Source organism: Lacerta agilis, chromosome 8 (assembly GCF_009819535.1).
Source record: "Lacerta agilis isolate rLacAgi1 chromosome 8, rLacAgi1.pri, whole genome shotgun sequence".
NCBI classification, from domain to species: Eukaryota; Metazoa; Chordata; class Lepidosauria; order Squamata; family Lacertidae; genus Lacerta; species Lacerta agilis.
In genome coordinates, this window is record NC_046319.1 from 15261561 (window position 1) to 15274321 (window position 12761).

Consider the following 12761-nt stretch of genomic DNA (forward strand, 5'->3'; position numbering starts at 1 on the left):
TATACAGGACTGCCAACGCATCATTCCACTTTATTAGATTATCTGTGATGCTTCCCCAATGTGAGTGCATTATTGCTCTTGCGCTATAGCACAACAAAAGTAGGACAAAAAAACAAACCAGAATGTTTGTGGTATAAAAAATTACAGGATGCCAGCAGGAAGCTATGGGGCATGCAGTGTGTCCACCCCAAAACTTCAGTAGGCACATGTAGCGCTGGAAGCAAGGATCGCGTATAATCACCAGGATAACCAACATGTGCATTCATCATGATTTGTGCTCAATAAAAAAGGACCTTGGCAAAGCCCCTTGATTCCTTTGCAGGGTGCTTACACACCTCACTGGTAAGAACATAAGATGAGCCTGCTGGATCAGGCCATCTTATCCAGCATCCTGTTCTCACAGTGGCCAACCAGAATCGCATGGGAAGCCTACAAGCTGGACATGAGGTCAACAATTTTCTGCCTACCTGTGATTCCTAGCGACTGGCATTCAGTGGAGGGCAGAGCATAGTCGTCATGGCTAGTAGCTATGGATAGCTTTGTCCTCCCACACATTTGTCCAATCCTCTTTTAAAGCCATCTAGGTTGGCAGTCATTCGTGCTTCCTGAGGGAGAGAGTTCCACAGTTCAGCTATACACTGCATGGAGAAGTCATTCACTCATCTTACAGTGTTCCATGTATTTCCCTGTCACTTTCCAAACCACAGTCTGTTATCCTAGCGCAATTAAACCCACTTAAACAAAAAACCATGCACACAGGGTGCTTTAATACACTTTAATTGCTTGATCCTAAAGTTCTGGTGTGTGTGCAGATCTCTCCTGCAATATACTGACAGTCTGGAGGCACCCATAGTGAATCTCCTCAATCGATTTTTAATTTTCCATAGGCGAGTAACGTGTTTTCCAGTTTAGTTCAACAGCATTTGCTTATTTATTTTAAAATATTTTCAACAGGAGGAAACTCAGGCTTGGAAGGTGTGTGTTAATTTTTTTCTTTCAAATTTACTAATCCCCACCCTAACCCCCTCTGCCAACAGGGAGAACTGCCTCTGAATGCAATCCAGGTGCAATTTGAAGAAAACGAGAAAACATCTTTCCTAATAGAAGGTATGCCACAAATCACAAGCATAGAAGTGAGAAGGGGATTGTTTAATTTCAGGCAGAGGAGGTGGTAGAAATTGTGGTGCCTTAGGTAATTAGACCAAGTCGTTGAAGGGACACTTCTCTACAAGGCAGGATTAGGGGGGAAAGCAGCATTCGAAAGAGAATGGAGAAATCATAGGCTCTATTCAGACTGTGGTTAAGGAAGCTTTAACTATGGTTTGTTCTAAAGAAGTAGCAATCCAGAGTGAGAAATCATCAAGGAGCCACTGATCTCGCCCAGTAGTAATGCACATACTTTGCATGTAGAAGGCCCCAGGTTTAATCCCCAGCGGCATCTCCTGTTAAAAGGATCAAAGAGCTGGTGACAGGGAAGGTCCTGGAGATTGAGAGGTACTGGAGAGCCACCGCCAGTCAGACAGGACTGGGTTAAGTGGGTAAATAAAGCAGATCTTCCCAACCATGGTTTTTGAAAGGAGCTTGCAAACCATGGTCCGGTGTGACATCCCAAGTGAACCATGGTCAAGGCAATGTAATTTATTTTATTTTCAGGCCGTTTAATTAACTCCATTCGGGTGATTTGCCCCAGCTATGACGATTACCAAGAATGGCTGTACTGCCTTAAGACAGCTCAGTTCCGTAATGCTGATTCCTCCCTTTCTGGATCGGAGAGCTTCTCAGGACCAAAGCCACACCACCTGGCTCAGGTAAGGTTCCACAGACTCCCCGCTTGCTTAAAACAAAACAACCTATGCAGAATACTCAGGAACTGACTGTTTCCCCATCCATTTATTGTGCACCAGCTACATACCCGTCAAAGTGGGAGCAGAGATGATGTAGTGTTCCAGTGGCTGTGTCACTTTTGCATCCTACAAGTGTCATACCATTCCGTGGGAGTCTGAGAGCAAAAGTGGTCCCAGATCGGTGTGGGTTTTATTTCTTCATCAGGCCAGTGTGTGACAGAATGAGGATCTGGGTGGCCAATGCGAGAACAGGATGCTAGATGGACCACTGACCTGATCCAACAGGGCTCTTCTTACATTATTAATTGTGTGAAATGTCTTTCACGTTTATTGTGTACCATTCCTGTTGCACTTTTCAGTCCGTTAATTGCACTTTCCCTTAACAACAGCCCTGAGAGGTAGATTGTGCCAGATAAATCCATAACTGGGTAAGATTTGAACCTGGGTCTTTGTTGCCAGTAGCCAGCACTCTGTCTTTCTGTATCACATTGGCCTGAAGAAAGTCAGCTGTAACTATGCAATATTTAATAACCAAGAACCCTATCCTTCTCTTCCTTGTTTGCTGATTCAGTTCTCAGGAAGCGGGAGAGGCTCACTCACGTCTGATGGCCGAACAAACTCCTGGGCATCAGGAGGGAAGGGGGCAACATCCACACATCACTCCCAGAACAGTGCAGGCTCCCTTTCTGAGAGGCAGTCTTTTGGTGTGATGCCAGAATGCCGACTAGCTGATGACTCCCAGGCTCAACCAGTCCGGGTAGGTAAATTTTTTGGAAATTAGATGCCCAGATAAGCTGCAACATGAAGTGGTTTTCATGCCACCTCCTTTATGAGCAGGATCCTTGATGTTCAGGATCCTGGTTGAATCCTGACCACCAGGGCTTGTATATACTCTGTGACAGGGGGTGGGATCTCTAACATAGTAATCCTAATTCTGCATCAAGAAACATTAAATTCTGAGAATTCAGTAAATTAAACAAATTTGCATGGCTTTCTCTTTTGTTCTGGTTTTTGCTTGGGAGAGTTTGTTGTACCCTTTTTGGAGCCTGCTAACAAGATTTTTGTTTAGGCAAGCCTCTCCAGACATGCAGAATGTTGAAATGGATTTTAATCAGGCTTTTAGCTTGTTGCTGATTTTAATAACTTTTTTAAAATGTTGGTTGCTTTTAACTATTTTACTGAACATTTCATTGTTTTATTATTTTTGTAAACCACTTGGAGGGTTTTACAATTAAGCGGTGTGTAAATCTTTTAAAATAAAAAAGCAGGCAAGCATAAATTTAATGAATAAATGTTTAATAAAACTAAACTAAAATGACACAGTGAGAGCCGGGACCGAAGAGGAAATTACAGCAAGGAGATATAACTAGGGGACAGGATGGAAGAACGTAATCCACCACCATCATGTTAGAGGAGAATACATACATGGAGCTTGGTTCTCATATAACCAAATCACATTATTTCTCCTTTTCTTCTCAGTGTCCAGGAAAGCCAGTCGCGACAAGCACAGGGATGCCAAAAGCTGAGCTGAAAAGGAAAGGAAGCTCTCGAAAATCCAAAGGGAAATGTGGGCCACTGGCCCAGCAGCCACAACCCCACAGCCAGGATGGGGAAAGGAACCATTTCCAGCTCATCCCAGAGCATCCCAGTGGAGAAGTCCTTTCTCCAGTGTACAATGAGCCGTACTCCGCCGTGGTGCAGCAACACCACCATCCTGCTCTTCCCCCATTGCATCTGGATGTGAACAATGTAAGCAACCAGGAGATGGGACCGATGTTCGAACTGCCTCCATGATGGCTATGCTCTTCCTCCACAGTCAGAGGCGGCAATGCTTCTGAATGCCAGTTGCTGGAAACCACAACAGGGGAGAGTCCCCTTGTGCTTGGGTCCTGCTTGAGGCTTCCCCACAGGCATCTGGGTGGACAAGATGGGCCATTGGCCTGATCCAGCAGGCTCTTGTGTTGGTAGCAAGGAATTGCAACTCAGAGGCAGGACATGTGCCAACGTCCAGGCAGGGCTCGGAAAGATGTCTGCCTGAAAACCTGGGGAACTGCTGCTAGTATAAATCAGAGGTTGGGAAGTTCATTTTTAAAAAGGAACTAAGTGTAGTTCAAGGGAGGCTCAGAGGTGTGATAAGGGAGAGGGCTTTACAGTTGTGGCTGTCTGTGGAATGCCGTCCCCAGTGAGGTCCACCTGATGCCTTCATTGACATCTTCTCAGTGCCAGGGAAAGACGTAACTTTTTGCCCCAGGCCTTTGATAAACTATGATGGTGTTGTTTTGTTAGTGGTGTGCTTCCAACACTTCCTTTGTCTGTTACGAGGGTTGTTTTGTTCTGTTGTTATAGCATGATGCATTTATATTTGTTTTAAATGCATTGTAAGTCACTTGGAGACTTTCAGGTGACAAGTGACTCATAAGTCTAATTCAACTCTCAGGCCTGAGGTTCTCCCCTTCTAGTACCAGTAGTAATTTTATACAGCTTCTTCCCGTGCTCCAATGCTTACATCGTAATTCCCTGAATGCACTGCATTGCATATGATGTTGCAGATACACTAACCTTTCCCTGCAACCAATTTCTGCTCAAGCAGTGAGGCATCACATTCATTAACCTTCTTTTCTCTTCCTGTAGCTGCTGCCGTGGAACTTGCGAAGAGGAACTTGCACAGCTCCCACTAACCTGGAGAATGTGCCTCTGCCATCCTCCCCTATGTATGCTGACCCTTATACACCAAATTCCCCTTCTTCGCACAGAGCAGGAGACCCAAACTTCCTTGAAGAGGTATTGTGCACGTTAAGTTGACAGTAGATCCCTTGAAAAAGAGCCCCAAAGTTTAACAAAGGAATCCCCAGATTGTGTGCTGTGAGGGGAAAGCCACCAGTGTGACATAAATTGAAATAAGTACAAGCCCCTTTGAGCTTAAATAAGTATTTATCTGTAGAAGAGGCATCCCCTCGCTTTTCTGCATCAGTAACTTTTCTCAAAGTTCTGTTGGGAGATGAATTCCAACTGCATCTGGAGGGCCACAGGTTTCCCACCAGTTCCTTAAACAAAGCTTCATGAGAGGTAGAGTCAGACAGAATTTCCTTGGTCTTTCACTTGGAGTAACCAGCTAAATATAGCCGTGTTTCCTTTTCCTTTGAAGTTCATGAAACACCATGGAAAGAGCTCCTTGGAGCAGCAGAATGGCTACCCAGCCATACCTGTGTCTGTCCCTGTCTCCCATAATCCTCTGGTGCAGAAGAAGAACTCCCAACCTCTGCCTGACAACCACTGGCAAGAGCAAACGCCTCAAAAGAGATGCAACATGCCTGGGTCCATTTTTAATTTCTCAGTGATGCCTCCTCCAGACACCGATTGTTTGACCTCAGTGAGTACAATAGAAAGGGGAGTACTCCTTAGTGCAGGTGTGGGGAACCTGTGGTCTTCCAGATGTTGCTGAACCACAACTCCCATCATCCTTGGTTTTTGACTATGCTTGCTGGGGCTGATGGGAGTTGTAGTTCAGCAACACCTGGAGGGCCAGAGATTCCCACACACCTGCTTTAGTGTGTTTGGGTTTTGCTAACTCCTGGGTTAGAGGTTATTAAGATTTCTTTTCTCTCTGGACTCCATCTGCATTATTTAAGTGACATTGCTAGCACCGACTTCATTTCTCCTCTCTTCTCCCTCCACCATTTAGAGCACCTTATCACAGGATGAATTTCTGACAACTTCCTTGCTGCATTCAGGTGAGTCCCTCAGAGGCCTGGGTTTCTTGGGCTGTCTCACAATACAATCCCAGCTGCAAGTACTCTTAAAAAGAAGAATAAATTGGGGTGGGGAACTTTTTTTTTTCCTCCCGAGGAGTGCATTCCCACCTGAGCAACCATGTGAGAGCCACATGCCAGTGGTGGGTGGGGCAGAGGGAGCAGAGCAACAAACGGACCATAGAATGGTTTCTACGCATAAGAGGCAATATTTGGAGCTCAAGGTAACATTCAGGCCAGGCAAAAGCGCACAGGGTGTGAAGCAAGGCCAGGAAGAGGTGCGACTTGTGGCAAGGGGGTGTGGCTCGAGGTTGAGTGCCATGGGGAGAGTTCCAATGACCAGACACAAGGCTCATCCACACTTCCATTTGCCTGCTGCTTTCCCCCAGGAAAACCTGCGCTTTAGCGCTGAATCAGAACAAACCACAATTAGGTTTTGCAAAGTGTGCTAGTTGTTCCGCTTTAATGCTAAACAGTGGGTTTTATGGGAGAAAGCAGTGGGGCAAAGGCAAAACTGCTTGGACCTGTGCCAAGAAAACACGGAATAAGTGGGAAATCACTCAAACAACCTGTGCTTTTTAGTCAAGGGACAAGCGGAAGTGTGGTCTGAGTCCAGAGTGGCATTTAGGCCCTTGCTTAAAACTCACCTATTTACACACAGGTTTTACCTAAAGGGTGATCTCTGCTATGTTTAATGTATTAAGCTGATCTACTTACTTACTTACTTACTTACTTACTTACTTACTATATTTTGTTTTATGAATGTAATCTTACTGTGGATCTTGCCATGATAATTTTCTCATGGTGATGGTGGCATAGAAATCTTTGCAAATAAACAAAGCGACGTAGGTTGGTTTGGTTTTAGAAAAAGGCCACACACCAGTCAGTCCTAAAAAAAAGATTCCCAGAGTAGAAAGGTTTCCAGAGCATGTCTAAAACCAAAAGGAGGAGGCAGCTTGGTGCATCTCTCGGGAGGGAATTCCACAACTGTGGGATCTGTATCTGTCAGTCAAACATTTGCTAATGGCAGGCCAGAGGACAAGGTTTCCGATGCCCAGCTTGGGCCTCAAATAGGTGCATTTGCATGCAGGTACTCCTTAATAGGCAGCTCCCCATGTTTATGTCTAGATATTATGTCTGATTCCTGTCCCGCAATCTATCCACTGCCTCTATAGACGAAAGCCTCAAAACGTACGACCTGCCCGACAGTGGACGAGAGCGCCTCGACTCTGCCTACCATGATTATGCCGAGCTCCAGAGTTTCCAGAGCGACTTCAGTTATGACAATATATGGGAGACCGAGGCGAAGGGCTCAGGTTCCCGACGGACGGTGCCAGTCTCTGACAACGAGATCTACCATTGCTGAAAGCAGGGAGGAGAGAACTTGAGACCTACCACTGCTTAAAAGGGGGTGGGGGTGACTTGAAGCACTGAGGGCAGCAACAGAGAGCTTCAGAAAGAAACATGACTGCCTGCCTCTCCTCTGGTCCTCTTGCTTTTGTTGCTGGGGCAATGTAAGGATTGGAAAATTGAGCTCAAGGCTACCCAGGCCCCTCTTCTTTTTTTAAAAAAAGAAACAAGATGCTCCTCTGGAAGTAACAAGTTTTTGTATCCTAGAGAAGGTAGTGGCCCTTCCTGTTATTTCTAGGCACACTTTTATGCTTTGATTTGTTCCTTCACTTTCTGTTGTGGTGCTATGAGAAACAGGTCTGGAAAAGGAGCTTGGGCTTTCAATGAGAGCAACACACACACATCCAATCCACCGTGCCTGCATTTGTGGACTTGCAGTTGGGACACTGGACTCTTGGCAGTGGTTATGAAGAAAAAAAAAAAAAAAACAACCATCGGCCCTGCACCCCTCATTGTTGCAGCTGGTGGAGACTGAAGCCCACATTTTTGCATCCGACCAACGGACCTTGCCATTTTATGCAAGAAGGGGAAGAAGAAAAGTCACTTGCTAGCTGCGACAATTTTCTTTTTTTGGGGGGGGGGTGGATGTGGCAAGAGAAGTATTATGAAAACAAGGGAACTGCTTAGTCTAAAATGAAGGTGTGCTGATGGGTATATATAATTTGAAAATGTTAAACTGCAACACTGACAGATGTGTGCAGCAGGGAATGGCACTGACAGCCACTTCCTATCCTCCTGATACTTTAGTGCTTACCAGGGGAACCCAGACCTCTGCCTTTTAGGAATAGCATGTTCCACAATAAGCAAGGAGGCTGTGCCTCCCTTGATCGTGTGCAGAATGTGCTTCATTCACAACAGCCACCTGGGGAAGAAGAGGAAGAGCTAGTTCTTGCCTGTCTAAGACCCGTGTGGGTGGAAAGACGCCCATCCAATGCCCAGGTGAATATGCCCTGTTCAAATGTTACACGGTTCACTGCTGGGTGTTGCACCTTCTGTGTGCCTGCAGCTTACGGCGTTATGCCAGGTTTTTGCAGCACTGTAAGTGAGCAAATTTCAGAATAAAAGGTGGTGGTGGTCACTGGAGCACCAGTGCCAGCACTGAGGCAGGCAGTCACAGTGGTAGTGCAGGGAGAGGAATTGAGAAGGCGGGTGCTCTGGGACTCAGTTGAGAGGTTTGCTGGGCCTGACATGGCCCCCTGGAGCCTCAGGGAGGAGCCGTGTGTTGAGCAGCGATGGGGGACCACTCTGGCCTTCCTGGTGATGTTGAGACCACTGGGAGTTCTGTTTGCCCAACAGCATTTGGACAGTCCAAGCAGTTCCCCATCTTTGCTTTAGAAAAGAGTGCTTTTGCATCCAAAGGAGCTGGTGTGGGCTTGCATTTATCATTCATCCTAGGCTCCAGTACCAACCTGGTGGGACAGGCAAGCACTGCAAGGGTTCTAAATTCTGAAACCCACAGCAGGGACCTGCAACCAATTAGGTCAAGTCTGCTTATATTATTATTTGTTATAAATTGCATTTATACCCCACAGTTCCTTCAAGGAGCTCAGGGCATGCCATGCCTATCCTTTCATTGTCCTAGCAATCTGGAGCTTCAGTGGCCTTTGTGATTGAGTGAGGATTTGAACCAGGAACTCCCAGACCTTGGTCCAGCACTCTTAACAATTAAAACCTCACTGGATGATTTATTATGTTGTGGTGGTGCCACATCAGGAAAGGGCCTGGTGTGTCGTCTTTACTTGAACTTTTTTATAAATAAAAATAAATATTACTTTAAACAGATGGCAACCAGCAAAGTTTACATGTAGCTTTTTTTGTTTGATGTTTTATTTAATATGTAAACACGGGTGCCTTGGGGCAGTGGGAAAGGGGGAAGGAAGAAATGCTATTCAGTTGTGTGATTGTTGACAAAACTCTGTGGAGTGCTCCTGGAACTGCCTTGCATCTTTCCAGCTGGTCCAGAGTTACACCAACTTGGGGATGCTTGTTTCTGTACAGTATTTTAAACCGCAGGTCTCTTTTTTTGTATTTCCAAGGAAGGGGTAGCTTTAGACCCAGTGAGAGTAGAAGGATTTTTTTTAAAAAAAATTATTTTTACAAAGCAGAAGTAGGAGCTCGTAAAAAGATGGTGGGTGTCAAAACGTTCAGGGCTCAGACCACAGCTGCATCAGACCCATTTTCAAAGATTTTGTGGAGAGGTTGCGTTTGTGTGTTTGTATATGTGTGCGTGTGTGTATAAGGAGGGGCGAGGTGTTGTAGCAAAGTTGCAAATGTAATGGATTTTACATGCTGTACAGTTCTCCTGACACTTTCTTGAAAGACCATACTGTTAATAAAGTTAATATATGTAACTGTTCATAGCTTTTTGCTCCTTAATTTAAGTTGATTTCATGGAGAATGAGACTATCAGTGACTACTAGCCATGGTACCAATTTTATGATGATGATGATCAGTCTTGGCCCCTGAACTGGCCCCAATAAAGGACCTTATGGTATATGCTAAAACATTTCAAACCCATGTTGAATCTCAAAGTACTTCCCAATTCAACTCACACCTGCAGCAGAGGCCTAAATTTATGGCATGACATCATTAGAACTGGTTTGAGTTCCATCTGTCGCATCTCCTATACAAATAAGTACAGCTGAGGCAATAGATTTCCCCAGAAATTGAAGGTGCACTGACTTGCTGGGGAAACCTAATATGCTGGGATTGTGTTTCCAGGTCACCTAGTTTTAGATTACTATCACTCCTGCAATCTGGCTTTTTGAAGGGTGGAGACAGATTTCAGGCACAGGCTGTAAAATACTGTATTTACTCAGGTCTAACGTGCACCTTAATTTTCACAATGTAATTCGGCCAAAAAAAGGTGAGCATTAGATTCGAGTAAATACGGTACATTTTGCAGGAGCGTGTATTCAAACTTCAGTGCCCTTGATGTTAATACAGTAGTACAGTGGGATCTGCAACCAAATTTTGAAGTGTGAAGTGCTTCACGCGCACGCACGCACACACACCAGTCAACATCTCATGCTCCCTAGTTCAGTTCTCCATTGGGCTATTATTTGAGAGGGGTGTATTTTTTAAGGACCCCCCCCCCCCAAATAAACATTTTTAATTTTGTACATTTGCAAACCTGGGAATCTCCCATGCTCAGTGCTACTTTTCTCTTCTGCCTGGGTGACACTGTTCTGGCTATGTAAGAAGCACCGCACTTGCTGCCCTCATCCTGGAAACAAAGGGAAATGCTATCCAAAGGAATGGGTGTGGCTGTGCAGATGAGGATCTGCTCAGTTCCCAGCTGTTGCCATTGAGTTCTACGGAGCGCAGTAAACAGACTGCAACTTGAGGTTCTTGCAATTTATGAGCCCTTCCCCCGTAACTGCTAGTTCTGCAAAAAAAAAAAAAAAAGTGGCTTATGGGAGCACTGATTAGGTGCCCAGTTTTGGTGCCTTTCTATCGATCCAATCCTAAGATCTATGTATGCACCCAGGGTCACCCTTTCCCCTACTTGTGCTCTCAACTAGGGTTTCTGCTTCCCAAGCACATTTTTTAAAACCCACACACTTCCCTTCAGGCAAAGGTGGTTGTGTGACAAACACAGGGGTGTGTTGCTCTCGGCGGTGGTAGCGAATGAATACAGGAGCTGGTGGGGTGATGGGTAGGGCAACTACCGGTAAATGGGAGGCAGAGCCAGGCAGCCACTGGAGGAAGAGCTAACTTTTTCTGGCTTTCTCCCCAAATATAAGCAGAGCATCAGTTTTAAGACCCAGCTACTGAAGGGAACAGTTGCACACCTGGGAATTTCACTGTTCCAGGAGCCATCATCAAACACGTACCGTAGTTATACTTGTGGCTTTTGAATTCTGGAGGGGGGGGGGAGAGAGAGAATATTACAGGGAGTCATTGAATGAAATGAAGTGAATGAACCTGACTCTATGGGGGTCAGGACTGCTGTGTTCTAGCTCTGGAAGTCATTTCCATTGGTGGCCCATACTTCTGAGGTAGCGAGCCTGTGTTTGGCTTCCTTCAGACAGTAGCTGGGGGATCACAGAAGTTAATGCTTCCAGGGTGGGATGAGGGAATTGCTTCATATAGGTCCATGGCCATAGCCAGGATTCATGGAGGGGGGGCAGGCTTCATGTTGTAGGGGGACAGGACCTCAGTTAAGCATTTTTTATTTATTTGCTTTAGGGACGGCAGCTGCCCTATGTCCCCCCCCCCCAGCTATGCCCATATATAGCTTACAGCCATATCTAAACCACATGCCTCTCCCCCCAAGGAATCCTGGGAACTATAGTTTGTTATGGGTACTAGGAATTGCAGCTATGTGAGAGATAAACTACAGTTTCTAGGACTCTGGGGAATAACCATGCCCTTTAAATGTGTGTTGTGGATAGGTGGTCAGAGTAAGATAGCATATCATGAAGAAGGCTAGATTTGGGCAGGTCATGTGCTGTTGGAGGTGCCCTTAGATTGAGATTGGACCTGGGACCTTTTGTATGTAAGGGGGGTTGCTCCAGCAGACGGCCATGGCCCTTCTCTTAAGACACAGGAAAACAGGAAGCTGCCTTAAGCTGATTTGGGCTAATGGTATTGCTTCAGTATTGTCTACACTGACTGGCAGCAGCAGCTCTCCAGGGTTTCAGGCAGGGGTCTTTCCCAGCTCTACCTGGGAGATGCCACTGCAGATTGAACCTGGATCCTTCTGCATGCAAAGTAGGCTCTGCCACTGAAGCGCATCTCAGCTTTGCCAGTACGCTGCCCGTAGGAATGTAGCACAGCAAACACATAGAAACCCCCCCCCCCATTTACTGAAATGGTATTTGCAGCTTTGCCTTCGCAAGTCACAAATGAACTGACACCCCCACCCCACCCCTAAACAGATGAGGATTTAACCTCCAAAATTCAGAAAGGGAGAGACCCAGGGTTTGCTTCATTCTTCATTTCATTTATGAATTGTTTCCCATAAAGCAACCCTAAAAACATCAAAAATGAAAGCATATGCCCCCCCCCAAAAAATGTCCCCAAGGCCAATACTGTGGGGGAGGACTTTTGAACTATTGGGTGGTTGTTGTTTTTTAGTGGGATTCAATCTCATACTGGCAAATTCAGGTTGTGCAATTAGAGATGCTTTGGAGCTGCTCTTAGGCATCTTGTGCAATAGAACAGACTTTTTGCCATAAGAAAAGTTAACGGGGGAAGGCACAGCAAAGTGGGGGACAGGACTTCCTTTGAAGCACAACTTCATCTTACATCCCTGCAAACAAATCAGAATGAACACTCACTAAATAGCCAACATTGTCTAACTTCCCTACAAACAAATAAGGATGAATTCTCAATAAACAGGTTGTCTGGAATCACCCTAGGATTTTTTTTTAACTTCCACTTAAAAGCTTTCCTTTTTTACATGCATCATGTTAATTTCAGCTTGAATGCATATATATATACGGTAGTTAATCCATAGACAGGAAGTGTCCTGGTGGCTCTGCATATCACCAACCTTCAGCATTACATTTCAGGGGCGCTTTGCAAAGAGAGGTTGCTGGCATGGTCTGCGAGCTGAAACTTGGAGACAATGTTGACTGAAAAAGCACCTGTCTGACTTTTTCATTTGCTTGGCAGTAACGCACGTCAGATGCTGGGTGAGGGCAGAGGCTGTGTAGGGCAGCCCAATACCCCCTTGACGACGGTCTCTAAATGCCAGCCAATTGCACTCATCTTGGCAGGCTTAGCACAGGGGAAAAAAGGCTTTCGATAA

The 12761-nt window shown here is 45.6% G+C and overlaps 1 protein-coding gene across 2 annotated transcripts in view; it reads left to right on the forward strand.

The window, feature by feature from the left end:
* Positions 1–9359, forward strand: part of PLEKHN1 (pleckstrin homology domain containing N1) — a 54466-nt gene extending 45107 nt beyond the window's left edge. Inside the window, exons 9-16 of one of the 2 annotated variants that reach the window (XM_033156278.1) lie at positions 1038–1107; positions 1654–1808; positions 2416–2601; positions 3324–3593; positions 4476–4625; positions 4990–5214; positions 5527–5575; positions 6769–9359. In XM_033156278.1, coding sequence (XP_033012169.1) covers positions 1038–1107; positions 1654–1808; positions 2416–2601; positions 3324–3593; positions 4476–4625; positions 4990–5214; positions 5527–5575; positions 6769–6959 — 1296 coding nt within the window. In that variant the 3' untranslated portion in view covers positions 6960–9359. The remainder of the gene's footprint in view (positions 1–1037; positions 1108–1653; positions 1809–2415; positions 2602–3323; positions 3594–4475; positions 4626–4989; positions 5215–5526; positions 5576–6768) is intronic. The other variant, XM_033156279.1, reaches the window with a different exon arrangement.
* The last annotated feature ends 3402 nt before the right edge of the window (positions 9360–12761 follow it).